The sequence below is a fragment of the Eumetopias jubatus genome, unplaced genomic scaffold, assembly GCF_037043125.1.
Source record: "Eumetopias jubatus isolate StellerSeaLion01/CBP00866 unplaced genomic scaffold, mEumJub1_p1.0 scaffold_8, whole genome shotgun sequence".
NCBI classification, from domain to species: domain Eukaryota; kingdom Metazoa; phylum Chordata; class Mammalia; order Carnivora; family Otariidae; genus Eumetopias; species Eumetopias jubatus.
This window is the reverse complement of record NW_028274814.1, coordinates 23,987,260-24,014,694: the sequence shown is the minus strand read 5'-3', so window position 1 is coordinate 24,014,694 and position 27,435 is coordinate 23,987,260. Positions and strand designations below refer to the sequence as shown.

The window sequence follows — 27,435 nt, the reverse complement described above, 5'->3', positions numbered from 1 at the left end:
TTCTCCTGTAGGATTTTGATGGATTTCTGCCTCACATTTAGGTCTTTCATCTATTTTAAATTTATTTTTGCATATGGTGTAACAAAGTGGTCCAGTTTTGTTCGTCTGAATGTTGCCATCCAATTTTCCCAACACCATTTGTTGAAGAGACGATCTTTTTTCCATTGGATATTCTTTTTTTTTTTTTTTAAGATTTTATTTGTCAGAGAGAGAGAGCGAGAGAGAGAGCACAAGCAGGGGGAGTGGCAGGCAGAGGGAGAAGCAAGCTCCCCGATGAGCAAGGAGCCCGATATGGGACTCTATCCCAGGACCCTGGGATCATGACCTGAGCCGAAGGCAGACGCTTAATCGACTGAGCCACCCAGGCGTCCCATCCATTGGATATTCTTTACTGCTTTGTCCAGTGTGAGTTGACCACATAGTTGAGGGTCCATTTCTGGGCTCTCTATTCTGTTCCATTGATCTGTGTGTCTGTTTTTGTGTCAGTACCATACTGTCTTGATGATACAGCTTCATAATACAGCTTGAAGTCCGGAATTGTGATGCCTCCAGCTTTGGTTCTTTTTCAACATTACTTTGGCTTTTTGGGGTCTTTTCTGGTTCCATACAAATTTTAGAATTGTTTGTTCCAGCTCTGTGAAAAATGCTGGTGGTATTTTGATAGGAATTGCACTGAATGTGTAAATTGCTATGGGTAATATAGACATTTTAAAAAAGATTTTATTTTTTTCAGACACACGTAGAGAGGGAGAGAGAAAGAGCATGAGCTGGGGTGGGGGAGGGGCAGAAGGAGAAGCAGACTCCCTGCTGAGCAGGGAGCCCAACCTGGGCTTGATCCCAGGACCCTGGGATCATGACCTGAGCCAAAGGCAGAGGATTAACTGAGCCACCCAGGCACCCCAGGTGGTGTAGACAGTTTAACAATATTTGTTCTTCTAATCCATGAGCATGGAATGTTTTTCCATTTCTTTGTGTCTTTCTCAATTTCTTTCATAAGTGTTGTATAGTTTTCAGAGTACAGATCTTTTACCTCTTTGGTTAGGTTTACTCCTAGGTATCTTACGTTTTTCGGTGCAATTGTAAATGGGACCGATTCCTGGATTTCTCTTCCTGCTGCTTCATTATTGGCATATAGAAATGCAACAGACTTCTGTGCATTGATTTTATATACTGCGACTTTGCTGAATTCCTGCAATTTTTTGGTGGCGTCTTCTGGGTTTTCTACATAGAGGATCATGTTATCTGTGAAGAGTGAGAGTTTGACTTCTTCTTTGCCAATTCAGATGCCTTTTATTTCATTTTGTTGTCTGATTGCTGAGGCTAGGGCTTCCAGTACTGTGTTGAACACGGTGGTGAGAGTGGACATCCCTGTTGTGTTCCTGACCTTGGGGGAAAAGCTCTCAGGTTTTCCCCGTTGAGAATGATACTCGCTGTGAGTCTTCCAACATGGCCTTTATGATGTTGACACGTTTCCTCTATTCCTACTTTGTCAAGGGTTTTTATCAAGAAAGGATGCTGTATTTTGCCAAATGCTTTTTCTGCATCTATTAAGAGGATTGTATGGTTTTTATCCTTTCTTTTATTAATGTAGTATATCCCGTTGATTGATTTGCAGGTGTTGAACCACCCCTGCAGCCCAGGAATAAATTCCACCTGATCGTGGTGAATAATCCTTTTAATATACAGTTGGATTCGATTAGCTAGTATCTTGTTGAGAATTTTTGCCTCCATGTTCATCAGGGATATTGGTCTGTAATGTCCTTTTGTCATTTTTGTACATACTTTCCTCTATTTTCTGTATCTAATTTTATTTATTTAAAGTTTTTTGGCTTTTTAGATTTAAATGCTAATTCCAGTTAACATACAGTGGTATATGAGTTTAAGGTGTACAGTATGGTGATTGAGCACTTCCGTACATCGCTCGGTGCTCATCTGAGATGTGCACTCCTTAATCCCCATTGCCTGTTTCAGCTGTCCCCCCCAACCTCCCCTTGTGTCTCATTACATTTAAACAGAAATATCTTTTTAGTTTTAGTTGGCCTCACTGCTTTCTTTCTTTTAAAAAAAATCTTTCCGGAATAACTTGGATATAGGGAGCACTCCGTCTCACTGTGAGCAGAAATAGTTTTTTAGAAAAGGTTTTCAGGTGCAAATAGTGCAAGCATCAATACCCTTCCCTTATTTGTGGGGAATATATTCTAAGACTCCCATTGGATGCCTGAGGTCGCAGATAGTACTAAACCCTGCGTTCACCGTGTCTCTTCCTATACATACATACCTATAATAAAGTTTAATTTCTAAATTGGGCACAGTAAGAGCTTAACAAGAACTAATAATAAAATATAACAATCATGACAATATATTGTAATAGAGGTTATGTGAATATGGTCTTTTTTAAAAATACCTTGTTGTGCTGTACTCAGCCTTCTTGTGATGGAGCGAGATGATAACATGCCTACGCGATGCGATGAAGTAGGTGAATGACGTAGGCATTGTGACACAGCATGAGGCTACGAGTGACCTTCTGACCATATGTCAGGAGGAAGATATCTGCCTCTGGACTTAGGCTGACTGTGGGCAACACAAACTGTTGAAAGCAAAACCGGAGAAAACCAGGTCCAATGTACTATATTAACAGTAGCAAGTTGGGAATTCCAAGTATTTTGATGAAAACCGGTGGTGATACTCATTGGCTTTTACTGAGATTTTTTTTGTTAAATCATTTACCTGTGGGTAGACTCCTGTTTCAAACATTATGACAATATAGCTTATTGCTGTAACATTTAAAAGGGTACATGTTTTCTCTCTCTCCTGCTGTCTCTCAGATAAATAAATAAAATATATTTTTAAAAAGGTTCATTTTATCTTGGTTCACCTGAACTAAGTGTTAAGCACAGAATATGTTTTTTATTTTATTTTTAATTTTAAATTAAAAAAAATTTTTTTTTAAAGATTTTTTATTTATTTGTGTGAGAGAGAATGAGAGACAGAGAGCATGAGAGGGAGGACGGTCAGAGGGAGAAGCAGACTCCCCGCCGAGCAGGGAGCCCGACGCGGGACTCGATCCCGGGACTCCAGGATCATGACCTGAGCCGAAGGCAGTCGCTTAACCAACTGAGCCACCCAGGCGCCCTATTTTTAATTTATTTTTATTTTTATTTTTTTGAGAGGGGGAAGAGAGAGAGTGAGAGAGTGACGATGCACGTGCGAGCAGGAGGAGGAAGAGCAGAGGGAAAGGGAGAGAGAGAATCCTAAGCAGGCTCCACACTCGGCACAGAGACAGACAAGGGGCTCGATCTCACTGCACTGAGGTCATGACCTGAGCCGAAATCGAGTCGGACGCTTAACTGACTGAGCCACCCAAGTGCCCCACAATATGTTTTTTAAAATCACAAAAATACGCAGAGTTCAAGATAATAAGTATCACTAAGCATACATTTATCCCATCGGCGAGGATTTTTTCCAGTTTTATATGAGAGTCTTAATTAGGATTAACATTCAAAAAACCTTTGCACTTATTTGGATGCTAGGCAAATGAGATGAAATAACTCATTTAGGATTTGGCTCTTCAAGACTTCCTTGTGCTTCTCACCAAGGTTCGAGAATGTATATTTGGAATCAAGGGGTGTTGAGGGAAAGTGGTGAGTAAGTTGCGTCCTCCGGCGGTCAGCACCTGCCTGAGCCCAGAGTGGGCGCCTCCTTAAATCCTGCTGTCCGTGCTTCTCCACTGCCTCTCCGTGCTGCCGACCCTGGGAGTCCGCACTGGGGCAAGGCACTGCCCGTTCTCTCACCCATGGCAGGGTTCATGGGTGTGATCTCCTCATTCTCTCACTTGCTCCACGGACTGTTCCTCGGACCCACCTTGCACATTTTGAGATGGCCTCGGGGGTCCAGCAGCATCACAGGACATTCAGGAAAAATTAATGCAATCCCTTTAACACAGTCTTTCTGATGGGGCTCTTTTGACAGAGATATTTTGAAACTGCAGTGTGAAAGGGGCTAAGTCGTAATGCAAATTACTATCATTTATTTCTAAGAAATATGTATGTTTGGGATTCTTGACCCAATTTTCGTTGTAGCCCTAAGGGTGTCACCTGCTCCCTCAATCGTTACTATAAAGGAGTATAATCATATTAAATGTAATATATATATATATATAAAACTAAGTACTGAGTGAACAATTCGAAATTTTATGGAGAATTTTTTTGCTGTTTCTAAGGAGAATAAGAGTTCACATTCTGGCCCCAATAGTCCACTCCTCTCCCCATGTCTAATATATATAAAATACCAAATAAGTGAGGCCTTGCTTTGGAACCTTAAAAATATCAACAGCTAAGGGGCACCTGGGTGGCTCTGATGGGTAAGTGTCCGACTCTTGATTTTGGCTCAGGTCATGATCTCAGGGTCGTGAGATGAAGCCCCCCATTAGGCTCTGCACTGAGCATGGAGCTTAAGATTCTCCCTCTCATTCTGTCTCCCGCCAAAAATATCAACAGCTATCCTATAGATTTTCAAGCGAAAAACTACTCTTATTAAGTAGCTAACTGTCTTCATTAAACATGTAAGTCCTTTTATTAACTGTGAGTACCACCATTATTGAAGTCTGATTTCTTACTGAAAATTAAATTATTGGTACAAGTGATCTAGCAGAACAGAAGCCCACCCTCTCTTTCCGTGGCATATTCAGAGATGACTTGCCGTGTGACAAACATGACTCAGGAGTTTGCCTGACAAGTGGTACCTAAATTCTGCCCAAATTTCCCACCCAGCTCTGAACTCCAATTCCCTTTTTTCCTTTTTTCTTCTTAGTAAGCTCTACGCCCCCATGTGGGACTTGAACTCATGGCCCTAAGATCAAGAGTCACTTGCTGCACTGACTGAGCCAGCCAGGCGCCCCTCAGCTCCTTCTGATTCCTACCCTAGGAAGTGGGAGCTGCCCAAGGGTTCAGGATGGAGAAAGATGGCTTCTATCATACATTATTTGGCAATAAGAATAAATAAAAAATAAGAATAAAATAAATATATATGATACATAATAAATATATATCATATATAATAGATAATACATATTATCTATACAATAGATAATATATAAAGTACATATTTTCATTTCATTCTTTTAGTTAACATTTTTTTAAAAAAGATTTTATTTATTTATTTGACAGAGAGAGACACAGCGAGAGAGGGGAACACAAGCAGGGGGAGCGGGAGAGGGAGAGGCAGGCTTCCCGCTGAGCAGGGAGCCCGATGTGGGGCTCGATCCCAGGACCCTGGGATCTTGACCTGAGCCGAAGGCAGACGCTTAATGACTAAGCCACCCAGGTGCCCCTGATATTAATTTTTTAAGTTATATCACAGCATCACACATCAGCATGGCTGCCTATCAGTGGACCAGTCAAAATGTATTCCCATTTGGGACTAGACTATAGGGAAATGAATTCGAGTTGTCTATGCTAAGTTCTTTGTGACAAGCACTTACTTAAACCGAGCTCATGCATAAAATTTCTTTTCATCACAGAAATATTCATGTATTGTTCCTGCTTGTTCTGACTCATTAGGTTTCACTTATAAATTATAGTCAAAATCCTCAAGACAGAAATCCTTGTCCTAGTTTAGCTGTTTTTGTTCACAAATGTCATTTCTGACTCCAACAAATGAAAGCATATTTTTATTGAGACTAAAGTGGGATCAAACTGAAATTTTGATTCTTAAAGTTTTGTTGCAGCATCAGACAAAAGGCAGTCTTATGTAATCTTGAAAAAATCATTTTATTCCGAAATACACACAATTGGTATTTTTTTTGAAAGATACTGTGTTTATCAGTACATATGTTTACTTATGGTCCTAGGAGGAAAGTTTGATGTTATTTCTTGGTAAAGATCCCTTAAAAGTAAAGGCATCTTCAGCTCCTTTCTTTGGTTGATAGATTTGTGGCTTTTTCCCCTCCTTAGGCAGCTGTGTCAACTCTTCAAGAAATGGCACCAGGAACAACATTCAAGCCGGTCATTGGCGATTCATCTGTGGATCCCAAAAAGTAACTTGATGTGTATCTTTGTTTTCTTACTCTGCAGTAGAATTTTAATTAGTGGGAAACCTAGTTCATGTTAAGGAACCCAAAGTGACCCACATCTCCTCTATCCTGATAGAAGTCCTTTGCATCCATGGGGCAGAAGTTAGAGTATGCGTGGAAGATTGAGCTTTGGAGGCATGTGTTGCTGAAGAAGGCTTGTCAGGGCAAAGCATGTCAATGAACCCAACTGCAGAGCCCCCCACCGCTTCCATAATGAAGCATTTTCATCTACATAGTCTCCTCTTTCTTTGGATACAATTCTTTCAGCTATTTCTCCTCCACTCCTTTCTACCCAACAGGGTCAAGAGTCTAGTGTTCTGCTGCGGCAAACATTTCTACGCCCTGCTGAAGCAAAGAGAATCCTTGGAGGCCAAGAAGCATGACTTTGCCATCATCCGTTTAGAGGAACTCTGTCCTTTCCCACTGGATTTGTTACAGCAAGAGATGAGCAGATACAAACATGTTAAAGGTACAGCGTTATTCTTGGTGGGGTTCTTTGGGTTTTAGATACCTGAAACCTATTCCAGTGTCTCATATCAAAAGAGGTTCCAGGGGCAGTGAGAGTCCTTAGGAGATTGAATCTTTTGGAATCTGGAAATAAGAAAAAAAAAATCATGCTAGAGCCAATGTTTCCTTGTCTTTTCTGGTGTCCCTTTTAGTGCCCCCACCTTCTCTCACTTTAAGACATGTCATTGAAAGGTTGGAGGTAACCAGTGCTTAACTATTGCTTAGGATAAATCGATGTAACTGTAAAAGGCAAGCCTTTTCAACATGTGGGTACAGACTGCCCTGGGTACAGACATTAACTCAAGATCACAGACCTAAATGTAAAACATAAAACTCTAAAACGTCTAGGAGAAAAAGGAGAAAATCTTCATGACCTTTGGTTAGGCAAAAGATTTAAGCCAAAGAATGGGATGACAAGTAACTATATGAAAAGATGCTCAACATCTTATCCCGTAGTGATAAGGGAAATGCAATTGAAACCAAAATGAGGTATGGCTACACACCTATTAGAATGGCTAAAATGAAACCAAGACAATAAGTTGGCGATAGCAAGAGCTGATGAGGAAGCAGAGCAGTTGGAAGCCTCCTTCATTGCGAGAGGAAATGGAAAGTGGTACAGCCACTCTGGAAAACAGTCTGTCAGTTCCAACAGAGAGCTGCCAGTCTACTCCGAGGTATTTACCCAAGAGAAATGACATGTTCACAGAAAAATGTCTACAGCAGCTTCATTCATAACTGCCCCAAACTGGAATCCACCAGGACGTCCTTCAACCTGTGGATGAATAAACAAGGATGTAAGGTACATCCTTACAATAGCATACTACTCAACAATAAAAGAAGAGTGAACTATGGCTTTGGGACCCCCTTTGGGGTTTTGCTAGTTCAAGGGAGCCAGAACCAAAGGCTCCATATCATATAATTCCATTTATCTGACATTCTGGAAAAGGCAAAACTATAGGGAGAGAGAAAACATCAGTGGTTGCCAGAGGTTGGGGCTGGAGGAGGAGTTGCCTTGAAAGGGCCGGGACCAGGGAATTTTGGGGGGTCGATAGAATTGTTCTGTATCATGAATGAGGTGCTGGATACATGACTATCATTTGTCAAAAAAAAGGCAACACCATGTCATATTGGAAAGTCATATATTTACTTGAAGAGACCTATACAGATGTATACACTGTGTACATATGTGTATATGTATGGTTATAATGTGTCTATGTATGCACATATATACTGTATATATATGGTGTGTGTGTACTGTAGGTTTACCTGGAGTACTGAAATGAACTTTCTTCTGCTATAGATTTTATTTGGAGTCAGGAGGAGCCTCAGAACATGGGTCCATGGTGCTTTGTGTCTCCAAGGTTTGAAAAGCAACTGGCCTGCAAGGTAATAGCTTTCTCTCTTATAGTGTTTTGTGAATGTGTATTATTTCTCCTGGCATGCCAATAAATGGGTTTCTCCCCATTAGCGGTCCAATTCTTTTTTTTTTAGAATTATTCAGATTCTTTATTAGTCAATAATATAGTTCTGATTAACAACCGGTTACTATCTAAACAACATTCCTTTGTTTTCATTGACTGGTTGTTTTTTCTCTTTTTTGTCACAAGAGATTTACAGTGGTAAATCTATAAATTCTATAACAATACATTGTACCAAGAGCTTACTACGCAGGTTTGAAAGAGCAAAGAGTTTTTTATCTTGCACATCCATCTTTTTATCTACAATCCATCAGGAGTGGCTGTTTGCAGCTCTGCTATGAGAAGGAGGCTGAGCCCATATCCAGGAAGGCTCAGTGGAGAAAGAAGGCTACAGCTGATTAGCCATGTCTGCCACGGGAGCTGGAAAGTATATATGGTAGGGTGACCCAGGACTAGTTTAAAATAAGCCTAAAGTGAATCACTACTCCTTTCTGCTCTGAATCATATTTGAGTAAAATCAAAGGGTAACAAAATAGGAAATATTAGTCTTTAAAATGTTCTTTCAAACTATGTCAGGCTAAAAACATTAAACAAGAGCATTTTTATAATTAATCAATGACTTTTTTTCATTCATAGGTTATATGCACACATTAAAAATAAAAGACTAATGATTTAATTTAAGCTATGTTACCATTATATAAATCCTATTTAAGTATGAGATAATTACAGTAATAATGATCCATATGTTATTGGTGCAGGAGCTTTAGAATTCCAGTTGTAATAGTCAGAAGAAATTAGTTCCCGGTGTGTACTTATTTTTGGTTTTCCTGATGCAAAAACTTGAACTGAATGCTGATTCGCATAACAACCAGTGAGTGTATAATCTGAGATCTTAAAATGAAGCTTTAAATATGCTGTACCTCCAGTGCAAATCTCATCAAATGGCTGCTTCTCATGACTCTTGGCTCCAAAAGTTACAGTTCCAGAAAGACTAATTTCCATTGATTTGGGGAACTTCTGTCCAATAATCCAGATCAATAAGCTTTTCTCTCGAGATACTGCAAGCTGGCCAAAACTACCTTTGTATTCCACATGTGTGATTGGACCTCTATTATAAAAAGGTACACGAACTTCACAGAATTCAAAATTATTTTTCACACTTTCATGAAATTTTAAATTAAGTGTTATTTTTACTTGTATTTCTTCCTCTTTCGTTTGATAAAAACCCAAAATTGGTAGGACTGGGACCTGCGAAGTATAGTAGCATAAGTTGAATGACTCTAAAGGAGAAGTGAATGGAAATTTGTAAGGTCCACTAAATGCAGAATCATCCACTGCATCAATGCTACTAGAAGTCAGAATAGCAGAGTCAAGAGAAGTCACACAAGGAGGAACTAGAATATCCTGAAGTGGAGACCCACTGGTGGGGAGACTCAAGCTGATGGTAACATTTGGCATGATTCCTTCTAAATCACACTTGCAAGTGACAGCTCCAACAACCTGCCATGTATCTGCTATATCCCGTTTATCATATTGCATGGATTTTACCTTTTCAGTGATAGAAATAGAAACTTGTGGTTTTCCTTTGTATGTTCCAACTTTCCAGGCTGGCTGTTTTTGTGGCTGTGTCACAGAAGCAAAATTAATACTATTCAGTGAATTCTGTAAGTTGGCATCTAACAAAGTTCCAAATGGACAAGCTTGTAGAAGCAAATCAGGCAGCTGGTTCAATTTTGTGTTTAACTCAGGGTCATTTTTTTGACCCAAGTGAAGAAAATCCTGTATCCCAAAAAGAAGTTCAAAGCTTTGTGAAATTCCATGAATGCTAATTAATGGTGGACAAGGGGATAAAGTTTGTTCAACTAGTGGAACACAAGCATATATCCTGTTATTCTTCAGAAAAGCAACAACTGGCCAGAGTTCTCCACCTCCTACTAGGAGTTCATAGACAGATGTTTTATTGATGTGTGAACAGCTATCATGACTTTCTATGAAGTCTTATCATCATCCAATAATCTAAGTTCAAAAAGCAGTGCTTTAAGAAAGGGACCATCTTCAGGAATAGGCACATAACTTGTTCCATTGAAGACTTTGGCTCATTTTTCAACAGTTGGATACCGTCTAGAATGCCGAGAAGCATTCCTCCCCAGGAACCCAGTACTTTCTTCCTCTAAGGGCCACTTCCAGGATGGTGGCCCACGAGGATCATGGTTCCTCACTCGCCCCAGTGACGAGCCTCTCCGCGGTTCACCGGCTGCCTGCCGGTCCAGTTCTTTTAAAGATAAACTAAACTATAAAATCTAACTTAGGCTATTTTTTCGGAATAAAATGCTGAATGTTTATCAAGATACATATGTGTATGTGCTAGTATCATATAAGAAAAAGTGATTATACTTAAACTAAAAGCCCTTACCTGTCAGCTACCTTTCCCACTAGTCTTGTCCTAAAGGTCACAATCCAAGCCCTGGGGAGCCAGGGTGACGAGCAGGCTTGTTTTACAATATGGGAGAAGAGGTGCCCGCTAACGCTTCTTTGAGGCTCATGCGCATAGCTCATGCACATAGTCCATCAAAGGCCACATCCTTGGTTAGACTGTCCGGAGGGAAGAACAATGAGAAGAGCAAATGGGCTTCTGTTTATCTTCCTATTCTGCTTTGATTAGAAGTCAGTTCACACATTTGTTACTAGTTTGCTGGGTCAGATCATTTTAATTTGTTTTACTTTAGGAAACTCTATTGCTGAAATCAGCTAATAGTTACTGAAGAATAGGACAAATTCAAGCATTGATCTCCCCTTATGGTGCCTGGAATTGAGTTTTTAGTTGTGACAAATATCTCCTTCCGGTCTATTCTAGGTAACCCGTTATTTTTCCAGAAAGGTGATTTGTGGTTAAACAAGCTAAGAGAAATGCATACACTGCCTCGGGAGAATAAAGCAGGGCTCTGATCAGGTCAAAAGGTCATTTTTTTTCTTTTCTGCTCTAATCATAGCTCCGTCTTGTGAGCCGACCCCCTCTTTCAGCCCCCGCTGTAGGAATTGGTACCCTTCATCTGCAGCAGCATGAAGACGTCCTCACCAAGACCTTTGCTTGATGGTGTCCTTTGAGCCAGCATTACTTCCTTTTACGAAAACAACCATGGAAAGAAAAGCCGGCTCCTCTACTCTCTTCTTCCGTTAGGTGACATGAAAATCTGTGTTCCTCTAAGACGTTGGGATTGATCAGGACAGTTTAATTGGAATACACAGAATAGCCAAGGGAATTATCCATCAATCCATGAATCTGACGAGTCACCTTTATCCTTAAAGGTACAACAGCGTTATGTTTTGCTTAGATCTGAGTGAGTTGGAGAGCTAGTGCCTTACCCAGACTTCATCAGACTGTGTTTTCTCATTAACTGTATATGCCCAGGAAAGATTCTTTAGTTTGAATTTACAGAACTTACATACAGATCACCTCGGCATTACTTCTCAGTTTGCTTGATGCATGTCATTTTCATTAATTTTGCAATTCTTTATTCAAAGTCCTGTGACTACCAATATTTTCATTTTATGTGATCTCAGGTGCTGCTTCCCAGCCGCTGTGGAAAATGTTTCAGCAAACGCTGTAGCAAACTATACTAGTCCTGATGCATGTTCTTCAAGGGAATTGTTTTCACCCATTGTCCTTAAATATCCACCCCATTACAGACGACTCTGGATGTACAATCTTTTGGCACAGTATTATTAAGGAGTTTTAGCTACAGTGAAATTGATTTGTGGTCTACTTTGTCATAGTATCTTTTTTTCCCCCTAAATTGTTATTGCAGTGATATCTTAATATTTTTAATTGACCTTCGGTATCTGACATGGGGATTTCAGCTCCTGGTTAGTCCGTCTTGCGGCTAAAAGGTGTGATGAAGTGATGTTGTTCATTCATGGTGTTTAAGGAGCATTTTAACTTTGACACTGGAAACTTCCCAGCACCAGGTTCTTGGGGGTTTATGGAGATCACCAACCCACTGCATTACTTCTGAAACTTCATAGAAATATAACTAAACAGCAGCAAGTTGTGTATGTAGCTTTACGTGACTTGGTGCTGCAGAGGCTCGGCCATCTACCATTCTGGTGCCACGACAGTTTTTCTCAGAAATAATAGGGAAGTGGCGGAGCACTGGAACGGCCTCTCCACTTTTCCTGGCAACGGGTGACATCTTTCAAAATCAACATGTAGGTTGTTCGGGCCACAGGAGTAGATTCGTGATTCACATCTTAACTGTATGCATTAGTGTATTGATTTAATATTTCTGTAATATTCACAGCCCTTTTATTCCTATGCACCTTACTGCTTCCTTCCTGTGTCAAGCCTCATAAGTCAAGTAACTTGGGGCCATGCAAGTAAGTCGGTACAATTACAAAGGTCTATTTAATGAAAACGGTTATCAATGTTGTATACTGAATTAGAAAAACAGGAAAGCCCTGTAATTTTTTTCAGATCTCTTGGTTTCTTGATTCAAAAGTCTAAGCACAAAATGAGCTGGAAAACTAGTGTTGGTTTTTTTTTTTTTTAAAGTTTAGATTTCTCTGAGTATCTCTGGTATCTTAAATATTCTCCACCATGAGCCATGAAATGTGTCTTCTAAAAAAAAAACAAGTGTCTTCTGTATCTTAACCTTCTTACTCTCAATCACTATTGCAACATGGGTCAGCATTTTGAATTACTTTGCAGGAAGGGACCAAATCAAATACTCCCGTAATAAAGTAGGGGATAAAAATATCATAGCAAAGTAAAATAAAAATACTTTATTCCTCTGAGAAATTTGATAATGTGATATTTGCATCCTGTTTATATCTATCTATGCTAGTTTCATACTCAATGAAGAATAGAGCTCAAATTGAGTATTCATTGAAGTATTAACAACCATGAAAAAAATGTTGATTTTGTCTAAAATGACATGTTCTTAGTAAAATAAAATTTTCTTCTTTAAGAACCATTTTGCTCAGTTTTCTATATGCATGTGATTTAGAAAATATTCTAAGGCATAACTTCTTTTAGCCTGACTATATTACCTCTGAAGTTTTATTTCTTTAAAAAATTCCTTGACTGACAATCGAAATAGTATCTATTTTACAAAATTGAGGAAATGCAGTTTAAAGAAATGAGAGGTTCCACAGGAAGGAAGTCACAGATAAGAATCAAGACTTTTGGATCTTGAGGTTCCAAAAGCTTCACCTCCATTTCCCTTGGATGTATTTGGATATTTGCTTTTCATCTTCAGTTTCTCCTAAGTTTCAGGCTAAAGCCATCATATTTGGGGGAAATCTGGACAAAATGTTTTTAAATCCTCAATACTTACAACCTACTGTTATACAAACAACTAAATTACTCAGTGGGAGTAGTAACTCATTGTCATGTTTGTATTTAAATCTGACTACACAGTCTAAAGCAGACTGTTACTTCCCCATTGCTGTTTGCAAAATCAGTTAATCTTAGAAAACTTTTTTTTCTTTTTGTTAAAGATTTTATTTATTTATTTGACAGAGAGAGAGAGAGAGAGAGAGCGAGCAAGTGCACAAGTAGGCAGAGCGTCAGGCAGAGGGACAAGCAGACTCCCTGCTGAGCAGGGAGCCCCATGTGGGACTTGGTTCCAGGACGCTGGCATCATGACCTGAACCAAAGGCAGGCGCTTCACTGGCTGAGACACCCAGGCTTCCCGATCTTAGAAAACTTTTAATAAAAGTATGTTACTTTAGTGTTGTTTCCCTGTTCTTCTCTGATTCATATGCAGAATCAACTATAATTGAATAAAAGTGAGAAATGACCCTGTAAGAGTAGGATGGTATCTCCCCAGTAGTTTATTGGACACTTACTGCACATATGGCATTGTTCTGGACATTAGAAATACATGGGAGTAAACCAGAAAATGCCCTTTGTCCTCAATGGACTAACAATCTATTTGAGATGACAAAGCATTTTACACAGAGAGAAACGTTCTTGTTGGCTGTGCTAAAACACTGTGGGAGGTCAAGGTAGAGTGATATTCCTGATAGATGTAGATTAATTGGCATTTTGTAGTCACACACGGACAAGTCCTGGGTAGCATGTAGTAGTAGAAAGACTGAAGAATGTTGGAAGGATAATTCACAGCAGTTATCTAATGTGTCAGAGCTTATTCTCAGGCTCTTTTACCTGAAACATGGAGCTGTCCCAGAAATAGGAAGAGAAATGGAGGCAACTCTTCTGTCAATTAGGCTTTCAATTTATTGCATCTTTATTGAAAGGATATTATATTCATGAAACTAGCTCACAGCCTAGGGCCAAAACTGTGTGTAAGCCAACCATTTGCAAGTCACCACAGATGACAAAATTGAGATACAAAAATTAGGTTTTTGCCATCTAGAAGTTTATGGATAAGGGGGCTTAGACAGGTGTAAAAATGACAATACAAAGTAGAGTGAGGGTGAGAATGAAGTCATAGGATGGGAGGTTATTAACCTGGCAAATTGTGTTTTCCCAAAAAGCAGTATTTTGCTCCAGAACCTTGCCACAGCTTCACCTAGAGGTAGAGTCTGTTTTCCTTCTCTCTTGAGATTGGGCAGGATTTTGTGGCTGCCTCTATCAATACAATGCACTAAAAGTGATGCTGGATCACTAACAAGGACATCCCTTGGCACCCAGTGGCCATGTTTTGAGGAAGCCCAAGCAACATGAAGAAGCCCCGTGGAGATGTTGAAGCTGACAGCCAGCTGCAAATGCTGGACTTGTGAGTGGGAGAGCCTTCTGCTCATTCAAGTCCCCAGTCTTGGAGCTGTCCTAGATGACCCCAAGTGGAGCAGAGGTCTGTGCCTGCCCAGCCTACGCTTACTGTGTGTGTGTGGAAAGATAAGGCCCCACACCGGGTAAAGTAGTCAGGACAGAGGTTAATCAGCAGTATGCTATTGCAGTAGAAAAGAGAGTTCCACATGAACTGAACTCAACTCTGATTTATATGGAGGGGACTGGAGTTTTAAAGGGAGAATGATTCAGAACAGGGTGGGTCAGGCTCAGAGTCAGGAAGTGAAAAATGACAAAAAGCTGGAAGGAGGAGGGATTGGTTCGTGTAACACCCATCTGGGCTTGTTAATTGGAGCTTGTGGAAGTTAGGCTCCTACCCTCCACAGAGGCTGGAAGACAGAAACCCTATATTCAGGCGTTGGAATAAATGGTAAATTCTTTTGGCAGTTTTGAGTTTTCGCAGGCAGATTCTTTAAGGCAGGGCTAGGGCCCCGACCACCTTAGGGATGGATCTGTTAGAATCTATGTTTAAGTCTTTATAGGCCAGGGTAAGGCTTAGTGAAGAAAGGGCTCACAGGAGCCTGGCTGGAGTTTGGTCAAGGAGAAAATCAACCTTTCTCCCTCCCTCCCGTTCACACACACACACGCGCACACACACGAATCACTGGTTTCCTTTTTGGACACAGATGGAAGCATTAGAACAGATCATTGGATTTGGTGATTATGGGTCATTAGTGACCTTGAAATAACTTGCTTCATTAAAAGTTAGGGCAGAAGTTACATTGCAGGGGTTTAAAATTGAGTTAGGAGAATACATTTGAGGGCTTTCTGTGTGTCAATCTCGTCCTTTTCATTTTCACACCTGTAGGACGTGGCTTACTGATGTAGCTCAGAAAGGTTAATTGCCCAAAGCCATTAAGAAGGAGAGGAGGGATTAAAATGTAGGCTGATTTCTAAGACTGCTCTCCCTTATGCCACGCTGTTCAAGAAGGAATAACGGGGGACAAAATGCTGATCTCCGTCTATCGGAGAAGCTGAAGAAGGAGCACACGTAAGAGATAGTGCGGAGTTCATAAGCTATTAACTATAGACAGAGTGTCACACATTTCTGACAACTTCCATGAAGTTCCGATAAGGCGGGAGCAAAATTAAAGGGCTGCTAGGGTCACACTCAGGGACGCAACCCTCGCCCGCGACCCTCGGGCAGCCGCTTTGGCCGGGTCCTGGCCGGGAGGCCTGGGTCGGACCAGGAGGCCGAGGAAACGGGCATTGCTTGACGGTGAGCTCGGGGAAGAGCTCAAGCAGGAAAGAGCCCGGCCGCGGCGATCCCGCGGAGGCTTCTGGACTCCGCCGCCGAGCTGGAGCACGCCCACAGGAGAGCCGGCGGTGACCATGGCAACGCGCGGACGTCCGCCGCGCCAGTTGCCAACGGCCGGGCCCTCGTTGGGGGGCGGGGCCGGGCGGGGCGGGCGCGCGGGTCACGTGGCTCGGGGCGGAGCCTGCGCGGGGCCAGCCTGGAGCAAGTCGGGAGCAGGCGGCGAGACCCGAGCGGTGGGACCCGAGCGAAGGCAGCGCCGAGGCCGCGGTGCCCCGCCGGGCCGCCCCAGCCGCCGCCATGGGCAGTGAGTAGCGGCGGCGCGGCTCTCGCTGGGCTCCGGGCCCCGACCGGCTGCGGGCGGTGGGGCGGGGTCGGGCGGGCGTCCGCCCCGGGGTCGCCCAGGCCGGGAGCCGGAGACCGGGCCGCTGCGGAGGGCGCGGGCCGGGGGCCTCCGCCGAGGCTCCTTCGGCCGTGCGGCCTTGCCGGGGCTGGCTGCGGGGACCCGGGCCCGGAGGCCCGGAGGCCCGGGGTTTGCGCTCGCTAGGTGGCGAGGAGCGGAGGACGGCGAGGGGAAGCCATTGGTTTTGGGGGCGGGGAGTTAGGGAACCGAGCGAAACCTGGACCGCTTCGAATTTTTCAGGAGCTTAGGAAGCTCATATTTTTATTCCCAAATCACCCTTCTTTGGCATGTTAGTTGTGATGAAAAACGCTCTCTTATTTCGATTTTTTAAAAAGTGATGCAAAGCATGTATTTTAGGGGAGGAAAGAAGTGCGATTGGCAGCATAGCGTTTTCCCTAACAGTTATTTTGTAGCGTTGACTGAAAACTCACTGTGTGTAAGGTTGTATAAGCCTTAGGGACCAGGCCTTGAATTATGGCGATCTTTGAGGGCCATCTCCTGAATACTCAACTCCACATGCATTCCCATATATACTTACATAGCGGTTCAGATGTTTGCTGGGTGCATGGTTAAGTGCAGACCTGAGCGGTACACCCTTTGGCCAACTAATGGACATTTAGAAAGGAAGTAGAGGAGACCCCTGACCTTGAATTTACACAGTATAATCGGTGACATTCTGCAACACAAGAATAGACAAGTGGGCGACAGACGCATGAACTCTCCAACACCGATGATCCTAAAATGCCAAGAAATCTGGGAGGGTGGTTTAGATTGAGGTGGGATGGAAAAGGGGAAGGAGTCTAGGAAGTTTCCTGACGTGGTTGATAATTTGTGTTGCATTAGAGAAGAATGCTTCTGTAATTCAGGTTTACTTTCCAAATAGTCCAAAATGGCACTTGGGCAATGAGGTATCTGCCTATGGGAATTTCTGAATTCTTCTGTCAGACATCGGTGACTGCCATCGTTTTGAGAGGTTTCATGAGAAGATTATATAGTCAGCTTTTGGCTAACTATGTAAGCGTAATTACTCAGGTCAGTTTTAAAACAGTGTCATGATGTTAGGATGCAGAATCCAGCCTCTGTAGGGGAAGATGATCATAACTAATAGCTAGCTGGTTGAACCAGCCTTCTTGTGTTTCTGCACATTACAGACGCTGGCAAAGACAGAGAATATCATCTTCATTCTCCAGTTCTTTGGCAGGAATTGACTTAAGCTGTGCCAGAATATAGTGTCTATCCTTAAAGAACCTTGGTTTGTCTTCCTTTGATATATAATGAGTTATCTGGGAAAGCAGTACTTTCTCTTGAAATGTCATGGTCATTTTCTGGGCTGATTATCCTACGTACACAAGTACTTTAAAGATCATTATGTGGGAGAGCAACCAAGCAATGAATGTTGACTTAAGTGAAATGAATTAGAGATTGTATACCTTTAAAAAAAAAAAAAGAGCACTCTGTGATTCCATGATCTTTCTCACTTATGCATTTCATCATCTTTCAGTCTAAATTAAGTCCTGCAATTTCAGCCCATTTCCTATTGTACTTTCCTCCTGTATTTCTCCCCTGATAACGTCTTATTTTCGGCTACAGTGCATTGTCGTGTGGGTAACGTAGTAGACTGCATTTGCTTTTTTTTGATGTAGTGATGCTCATGGAATTATTCTTTTTCTGTATATATAAAAGGGCTGGATATAAGCATGAGGAAGCAAAATCATGGTAGAAGGGTGTTTGTATTTGCTCTACTGACTAAACCCTTAAACCTTTTGGATTCTTTTGTCCTTTGATTATTTCTCTTCCCCGATATATTTGAAATGGAGAGCACTGTGATTACTTTTGGAGGTACGAATGGGATGAATTGTCATTAAAAGTTAGAGAACGTTTGTATTTGTTTCTATAAAAAGGTACATCTCTTGTTAACAGAGACATTCTTCTTCTTTTTTTTTTAACAGTCAAATTTTTAGAAGTTATCAAACCTTTCTGTGCAGTTCTACCAGAAATTCAGAAACCTGAAAGGAAAGTAAGTATAACATTTTGGTAATATAGAGGGTAGCTAAATGACTTATTCTACTGAACTAGCAAGATTGATTACTGTCCCCAACCCTTTTCTGTGTGTATTTGGAGAAAGTAGTACCTGCTGCTTCTTGCAAGAGGCACAAAGTAAGTAAAACTAGTTTAAACCAGTTTAGATAGGTAATCTTGTGGTTTTAAAAAATGACTTTTCTTTAAGTTGGGACATTTCCAAACAAGTGTTTCTTTGGCCTCTGTGTTAGATAAGATATTCTCCTATCTCTAGTGACCCACTGCACTGTGAATGACTGAGTCTGCTGGGTCACTTTTGATGAATACGACTGTTTTACATAAATGAATTACAATTGTGCAAGTATGTACCTCCCATTTCTTGGTCATTCGATACACAGAAAAATCACAGAAATGCATTCAGAAAATAATATGACTGCACCAAATTATTCCTCAGTCATTGTGCACTTTTGGAGCTCAGGTATTTAAATTCAGAAATATTGTTAATCCCACACTGGCCAATTCCCTTCTCTGCTTTTGATATCTCACAAAACTAACAGGAATAGGTGTGTAGAAAGAGATAAGTAAAACTTTTGTTAAACTTACTGCTTTATTTAGAAGTGTTTTTTTTTTTATTGCTTTGAGGTTTTAAAAATAGTTGTTTCAGTTACATGTTAGGCATCCCAAGAAGCTCCAGCTTTTCATATTCCATGAAATACTCATACAATATTATCATGGGCAGTCCATGCTTTGCACAGTGCTATGTTAACTGAAATGCATGCATGTTGGATTTGTGTCTTGTTTTTCATCCTTTTTGGTTTCAGTTAACAAAGTACAGTGTGATGAGGCCTGCCTGTATTTAATTTACTTAATTTTTGGAAAAGTAAAGAAGGTTATGTTTGAAAAGTTGAGCTGTTTGCTTTAGCTGGTAATAACTAGATGAGAGTATCTTAATAGTAAATATATAGGAGCCTGTCATGATGCAGAATGTTATGCTTTAATGTGGAATTTTGCTTTGTATTTGCTATTTCTTGGTTTTGATTGATCATCCTTATTTTGTTGTAGATCCAGTTTAGAGAGAAGGTACTATGGACTGCCATAACTCTCTTCATTTTCTTAGTATGTTGTCAGGTATGTAACCAAAATATTAATTAAATGTCTATGCTGTTGCTGGAGGGTTTTGTTTGGTTACAATTTGAGAAATTTATTTTAGTTAAAATAATAAATATCCTGAATTATTTTGAGCATTGTTATTTTTAATCTGAGTTGATGGTGAAAATGGTTATCTTGTTCTACTGTGTATTTTTTTTTTATTAGTGGGTTTGAACTTTTTTTTTTCTCTTAGTGTGCAGTTAATGATCTTTACCCGTTTTTTTCTTGAGATTTTTTTTTCATATTAAGGCAGATTTTTATATATGAAAGCGTTAAAGCTTTGACATAATACATTGCAAATATTTTTTCCCTATTTTGTTGGCTTTTAATCATGTTGTAAATAGCATGTATTAGTTTAAAAATCCCGAAAAGTCAAATTCTAGAACCCCAGTGATATACTGTATTTATAAATTGATAGAACTCAGTGATGCTTTTTATTAATACTTTGCAGAGATTAAGTTCACAAAATGAGGATAAAGTGTGACCTGTCCCTGTCACAGGATTGTTGTGAGGATTAAACTAGATGATTTAGTTGCAAGTTTTTTGAGGATTTTGAAGAGCTATTGAAATACATATAAGGAAGTATAAAACAAATTATATTAGGAAGCGGTAGAGCAGATTAAGTCCATAGTCTGGGGAAAAGCCAAATGTATTTTTTTTGAAGAGTAAAGTGATTTGGTCATTTGGTCATTAAGGAAACTGTACTTAGTTTAAAATTGTTTTGGGCGATTGGGGAGAGAACTTTTTTTAAATACAGAAAAGTAGAGAGAAAAAAAGAATAGTCATCCATATTTTTACCACCTATTTTTAACATCTTAGAAATTCCCCTCCCCTCCATAAAAAAAATCAGGTTTATAAAGGTATAATTTATGTATGGTAAAATACACTTATTTTTTTTAAGTGTACATTTTGAAGCGTTTTGACAAATGCATACACCCACATACCTACTACCTCAGTGGATACAGAACATTCTGTCACTCCAGAAAGTTCTGTGTAATCTCTTAGTCAGTCTCTACCTCACCCCCAGTGGCAGGCAAGCACTGATCTGCTTTCTGTTCCTATAATTTGATTTTTTTTTTTTTTTTTTTTTTTTTTAGAATTTCATCTAAGTGGAATCATACAGTATCATTCCTTAGCATCTGGCTTTATCATGAGCATTTTGAGATTTGTCCATGTGATTGGTAGAGCAGTAATTCATCCCTTCTTATTTCTGAGGAGTGTTCTACTGGATGACTCTACACCATTTGTTCATCTGTTCACTTGTGGTTGGACATCTGGGTTGTTTCCAAATTTTGGCTATAATAAAGTTGCTGTGAACATTCCTGGGCAAGACTTTCTGTGAATATTTGTTTTCATTTCTCTTGGTGAATACCTAGGAGTGTAGAATTGCTGGGTTGTATGGTAATTACAGGTTCAGCTTTATAAGGAATTGTCAAACTGGTTGTCCCGTTTTATATTTTTACCAGTCATGTATAGGAGTTCCACTTACTTCCCATCCTTGCCTGCCCTTGGTATTGTTGAGCATTTTAGTATTAGTCATTCTACTGGGTGTGGTTTTAAATTTAATTTGCATTTCCCTGGTAAACGATATTGAGCCCTTGGTTCATGTACTTATAGGGCATTTGTTTATCTTCTGTGAAGTTTCTTTTTCAAATATTTTGCCCACTAAAAAAATTATTGTCTCATTGAATTATTATGCATTTTTTAAAGATTTTTTTAAAATTTATTTGAGAGAGAGAGAGAGAGTGAGCACAAGCAGGGGGAGGAACAGAGGGAGAAGGAGAAGCAGACTCCCCGCTGAGCAGAGAGCCCGATGCGGGGCTCGATCCCAGGACCCTGAGATCATGACCTGAGCCGAAGGCAGACGCTTAATTGACTGAGCCACGCAGGTGCCCCGAATTATATGCATTTTTAAAATATTTTTTGGATACAGGTCCTTTGTCAGGTAAATGTACTGTGACTATGTTTTCCTAGTCTATGGCTTGCCTTTTCATTTTCTTATTATCTTGTGAAGAGCAAAAATCCTTCCTTTTGAAGTTCAATGTGTCTTTTTTCTTTGATGGTTCGTGGTTTTTGTTTCCTATCTTCTAAGGTTGTGAAGATTTTCTCCTGTATTCTTCTAAATATTTTATAGTCTTAGCTTGTATGTTTTGGACTGTGATCTAGTCCAAGTTAATTTTTGTGTATGGTGTAAGTAAGGTTGGGATTCATTTTTTTCTGTTTAGATAGCCAGAAAAGGCTATTCTTTCCCCATTGAATTATCTTGGCATCTTTGTTGAAAATCACTTAACTGCGTAAGTGTGCATATATTTTTGTACTCTGTTCCATTCATGTATATTCCATCGTTATGGTCACACTGTTTGATTACCGTAGCTTTATATTAAGTCCTGTAATCAGGTTGTAAAAGTCTTTCAACTTTGTTTTTCCTTTTCAAAGTGGTTTTTGGTTATTCTAGTTTCTTCATATTTCTGTATAGATTTTCGAATCAGCTTGTCAGTTTCTATAAGAAAGCTTGCTGGGATTATGATTTGTATTGCTTTGAATTTATAGATAAATTTAGAGAAAATTACCTTCTTGACAATATTGAATCTTCTAATCTAAGGGTCAGCAAACATTGTTCTGTGAAGGGCTAGGTAGTAAGTATTTTAAGCTTGGCTGCTAGAACCCAAGAACCATAGGAACTGTGTCACTCAAAAAGTGTGGTATTTCTCACAACTGTTTCATGCAGTAAATTAATTTGTGCATTTTATGTTACTTTATTATTTTTTTCTGCAGTATAATTGCATAGTTGCTATCCTGTTTTTCATGTCTTTCTCATGTTTAGGCAGTTCTGCCCAGTGCTAGTGATTTCTTGATTCTCTTTCCACTGAATCTCAGACAGGTTTATTTTCCCCTCCCAGCTGCAGTTAAAAGGGCTTGGGGTCTCCTGTTTCACCCAGTTTTCTTTCTTTATTTTTTTAAAAGATCTTACTTATTTCTTTGACAGAGAGAGAGAGAGACAGACAGCGAGAGAGGGAACACAAGCAGGGGGAGTGGGAGAGGGAGAAGCAGGCTTCCCTTGGAGCAGGGAGCCCCATGTGGGGCTCGATCCCAGGATCTGGGACCATGACCTGAGCGGAAGGCAGATGCTTAATGCCTGAGCCACCCAGGCGCCCCTCACCCAGTTTTCTTTAGCTTGAGGGAGTGGTGGGAGGTGAGATAAGGTGTGATAAGTACAGTAATTGTTACCTGGGTCAGCTGTCTCTTCTTCCAAGGTGGTTCTCACCAGGTGACTGAAGAAGGCTGACCTCAGATCATCCTTCATTCCCAACTCACGGTGGCTCTGTAATTGTCACCAGGAGAGAGCCCCATTGCTCACTTCTCTCATCCGTTTCTTCCCAGCTGCTGTTTCTAGTCCCTTCTAACCAAAGGAGGCAAAAAGATAAGGCTATTTGTGAAGCCTGCTCTTCTCCAGATTTGGAATGTTGTGGGAATTGTGAGGATTGTGTTGCCTTCCCATCCTGACTTTTGGAGCAGCTTCGTGCTGGGCTCTCTACTTCTCAGTTGTCTGAAGTTTTCTCGCCCCCATGACCACCAGTGCTTCAAGTTCATGATCCCTTTTCTTCTTTGGCTGCTTTATGGATTTTTTTCTTTTTCCTTAGTTTTTTTTTTTTTTTCCCTGTAGGCTCCATATCCAGCATGGAACCCAATGTGGGGCTTGATTTCAGTAGCCTGAGTTGATCTCAAGATCTGAGCTGAGATCGAGTTGGATGCTAAGCCAGCTGAGCTACGCAGGCACCCATTTTTTCCTTAGGTTTTTTCACTCTTGGTAGCTTCTACTATTGTACATGTTTTGTGTTTTCTTGGGGCGCCTGGGTGGCTCAGTTGTTGTCTGCCTTCGGCTCAGGTCATGATCCCAGGGTCCTGGGATCGAGCCCCGCATGGGGCTCCCTGCTCGGCGGGAGGCCTGCTTCTCCCTCACCCACTCCCCCCTGCTTGTGTTCCCTCTCTCGCTGTGTCTCTCTGTCAAATAAAATCTTAAAAAAAAAAAAAAGTGTGTTTTCTTATGCTTTGGGGAGTTGCTTCTCAACTATTGTTGTACATAAACCCATAGCTATGGATTTTACTGAGAGGAATAAACACTGAGTTTAATAATCCTGTTGTCTTCAGGAAAGGAGGGAATGCCATTACTTAGAGGAAGTTGGCTGACTTTTTCTTGTTCAATGTCCCACAAATCATCTAATTGTGGAGGTGATGGCCATCTCTATCAGGTGCAATTAAGCAGAGTAATTTGACTGACCTCTCTCCCACTTAGGGAATATTGTGATGTGGACTGTCCTGTAGTGTTAATTGGTTTTTATACAGTAACTTCCTTCCTCCCTGTCTCTCACATTAGCTGAAGAGTGTCTGCAGCGTTAAGGTACATAAAATACCCATGCTTCTTGCTTCACCAGTTTTGCTACCCAGCTAATAAATCCAGATGTCCAGAAAGGGTGAGGTTGACCAGACGGATTGTTCAGAATCGTTGGCAGCATCTTTTGGAACTTTAAAAAAAATCAGCTTTGTATAAAGAAGGTTTTTGAAATTGGAAATGTATTTTTCTTTGTGTCTGATCCCCACATGGTGAGGGAAGGGTTATGACCAGGTGCTATGTCCTCAACGTTGGTCATATAATAGGAAACATTCTGAAGTGAAGAGTTTCTTTTTTTTTTCTGATGAAAAAGTAATATGCACTTATTATAGAAAATTTGATAAATGCTGAGAAGAATGAAGAAAAAGTCAGGCATAATCCTACTACCTACAGATAATTACTCTTCAGGACTTTAAGTATTTACACTTTTATCTTCTACACATTTTTACAGTATTGAACTTTCATTTATATAATTCTGTACCTTTCTTTTTATAGCAGGGTTTCTCAACAATGGCACTGAATTTTAGGCCAGTTAATTCTTTGTTGTGGGGTCATTGTAGGATGTTCAGCATCCCTGACCTCTACCCACTAGATGCCTGTAGCATTTCCCTTCAAGTTGTGACAACCAGAATGTCTTTGGATATTGCCAGATGTCCCCTGGGGGGCAGAATTGCCCCAGATTGAGAACCACAGTGTCATACTTGGTATTACAACATAAGCACTTCTTTTTGCCATTAAAAGCTTCTTTTCAATGGTTGCATAATATTCCACTATATATATACACATATATATATGTGTGTATATATGTAATCTTCAGTCTTATATTTAGAGTGTGACTGTGGCTGTCATTAGTACCCAGAGCTTAGCAAAATTATTCTGTGACTGGATGGATATATCCTGTAATTTACTGATGGAGTGTTTTTTTAATTGTAAAAAAAAAAACTAAAATTTACATCTTAGTCATTTTTAAGCGTACAGTTCAGTAGTGTTAAGTGTATTCACGTTGTTGTGCAACAAATCTTCATCCTGATAGGTATGTGTACTAGTAGATTTGTGTAAGTAGTAATTTCTATTGTTTTTATTTTTGTTAAAAAACTTCCTTTAGGGTATGCTTGTTTTGTTACAGAACATGAGAAGTAGTGTTTTTTTTTTTAAGTATTGCAAATATTAAGTAAAAGAAGTATGAATTAAGTTCCAACTTAATTTACATAATGCATTTTTAGAAACTGTTTTATGTAATACTATAGATACCACTATTTGGAATCATGTCATCAGATTCTGCAGATCCTTTCTACTGGATGAGAGTTATTCTTGCATCCAACAGAGGTATGTACTTCTTTTTTTCTTTTTTCTTTTTTTTTTTTTTTTGCCTTCGTACGAGGCATTAGTATTGACATCAAGTAGATGTGAAAATGTGGAAACAACTATTTTGATGTCTACAGGGGTGGGGAGCATATGGTAAAAGAAACCCATTGCCTAGGAAAAGAGACCAACACGTAAATACTTAACAAAACTCTGTATGTATTGTAATAATAGAAATATGTACAGAGTGTAGATGTACAACAGAGAATGGAGTGATAGCACCATCTGGAGCTTTGTCCTCCATCCTTTTATGGGTCATATTTTCTTTGAGACTCAAATTTTTTTTTCAATAGTATTACTTTATTTACTTATTTATTTAATTTAAATTCAACTAGCCAACATATAGTACATCATGAGTTTTTGATATAATGTTTAATGATTCATTAGTTGAATATAACTAATTAAATTTATGTATACTCTCCCAAGTAAAAAAATCATATACACTCACACTCGCAGATTTTGCATAAAACCTTTGTAGCTTCATGGACCCTCTGCAATCTGGTCCGTGGGTTTTGCATGGGCCTGAAAGACCCTGATCTGCAGTGTCAGAGGCGATAGTACTAGAATAGCATTTGAATTGGAGTTCAATATGTGGAGCAATGGGAGAGGGAAGACTGAGCTAGAAGCCCATGTGCATAAGGCAGTGGCTAAAGAGATAGGTAGGGACTGGATCATGAGGGGTTTTGTTGGTAATTTTTTTAGATTAAAATAGAAATAATGGTTAATCATTAAAAAATGCACCAAAATTTGATGCAGTTTTATATAAAGCTGAAAATGAAAGTCTTGCATCTCAGGGGTAACTCCTGGGAAGATAACAGGTTAGTGAATATCTGTCCAGACCTTTTCTCTGCATGTACATTCACATATATAAATTTATATTTATTTGACCCTTGAACAACATAGGTTTGAACTGTGTGGGTCCACTTATATGTGGATTTTTTTTTTTTTTAATAAATACAGCGCAGTGTTCTAAACGTATTTTTTCTTCCTTAGGACATTTTTCATAACATTTTCTTTTTTTTAAATAATTTTTTATTGTTATGTTAATCACCATACATTACATCATTAGTTTTTGATGTGTTCCATGTTTCATTGTTTGTGCATCACACCCAGTGCTCCACGCAGAACGTGCCCTCTTTAATACCCATCACCAGGCTAACCCATCCCCCCACCCCCCCTCCCCTCTAGAACCCTCAGTTTGTTTTTCAGAGTCCATCGTCTCTCATGGTCCGCCTCCCCCTCCGACTTACTCCCCTTCATTCTTCCCCTCCTGCTATCTTCTTCTTTTCCTTTTTTCTTAACATATGTTGCATTATTTGTTTCAGAGGTACAGATCTGTGATTCAACAGTCTTGCACAATTCACAGCGCTCACCGTAGCACATACCCTCCCCAATGTCTATCGCCCAGCCACCCCATCCCTCCCACCCCCCACCACTCCAGCAACCCTCATATTGTTTCCTGAGATTAAGAATTCCTCCTATCAGTGAGGTCCTATGATACATGTCTTTCTCTGATTGACTTATTTCACTCAGCATAACACCCTCCAGTTCCATCCACGTCGTTGCAAATGGCAAGATCTCGTTCCTTTTGATGGCTGCATAATATTCCATTGTGTATATATACCACCTCTTCTTTATCCGTTCATCTGTCGATGGACATCTTGACTCTTTCCACAGTTTGGCTATTGTGGACATTGCTGCTATAAACATCGGGGTACACGTACCCCTTCGGATCCCTCCATTTGTATCTTTGTGGTAAATACCCAGTAGTGCAATTGCTGGATCGTATGGTAGCTCTATTTTCAACTGTTTGAGGAACCTCCATACTGTTTTCCAGAGTGGTTGCACCAGCTTGCATTCCCACCAACAGTGTAGGAGGGTTCCCCTTTCTCCACATCCCTGCCAACATCTGTCGTTTCCTGACTTGTTCATTTTAGCCATTCTGATGGGTGTGAGGTGGTATCTCATTGAGGTTTTGATTTGGATTTCCCTGATGCTGAGCGATGTGGAGCACTTTTTCATGTGTCTGTTGGCCATTTGGATGTCTTCTT

At 40.2% G+C, this 27,435-nt stretch overlaps 2 protein-coding genes and 1 pseudogene across 3 annotated transcripts in view; 2 read left to right on the top strand and 1 right to left on the bottom strand.

Annotated features, from left to right (window-relative positions):
• Positions 1 to 12,891, top strand: part of DHTKD1 (dehydrogenase E1 and transketolase domain containing 1) — a 55,426-nt gene extending 42,535 nt beyond the window's left edge. The window contains exons 14-17 of the mRNA XM_028114711.2: positions 5,952 to 6,034; positions 6,370 to 6,539; positions 7,878 to 7,963; positions 10,986 to 12,891. Coding sequence (XP_027970512.1) covers positions 5,952 to 6,034; positions 6,370 to 6,539; positions 7,878 to 7,963; positions 10,986 to 11,087 — 441 coding nt within the window. The 3' untranslated portion in view covers positions 11,088 to 12,891. The remainder of the gene's footprint in view (positions 1 to 5,951; positions 6,035 to 6,369; positions 6,540 to 7,877; positions 7,964 to 10,985) is intronic.
• LOC114217699 (AP-5 complex subunit mu-1 pseudogene) lies at positions 8,719 to 10,544 on the bottom strand (annotated as a pseudogene).
• A 3,365-nt stretch (positions 12,892 to 16,256) lies between the features above and the next one.
• SEC61A2 (SEC61 translocon subunit alpha 2) overlaps positions 16,257 to 27,435 on the top strand; it is a 32,913-nt gene continuing 21,734 nt past the window's right edge. For both annotated transcript variants that reach the window (XM_028114704.1, XM_028114702.1), the window contains exons 1-4: positions 16,257 to 16,368; positions 18,414 to 18,481; positions 19,546 to 19,611; positions 25,270 to 25,348. In XM_028114704.1, coding sequence (XP_027970505.1) covers positions 16,362 to 16,368; positions 18,414 to 18,481; positions 19,546 to 19,611; positions 25,270 to 25,348 — 220 coding nt within the window. In that variant the 5' untranslated portion in view covers positions 16,257 to 16,361. The remainder of the gene's footprint in view (positions 16,369 to 18,413; positions 18,482 to 19,545; positions 19,612 to 25,269; positions 25,349 to 27,435) is intronic.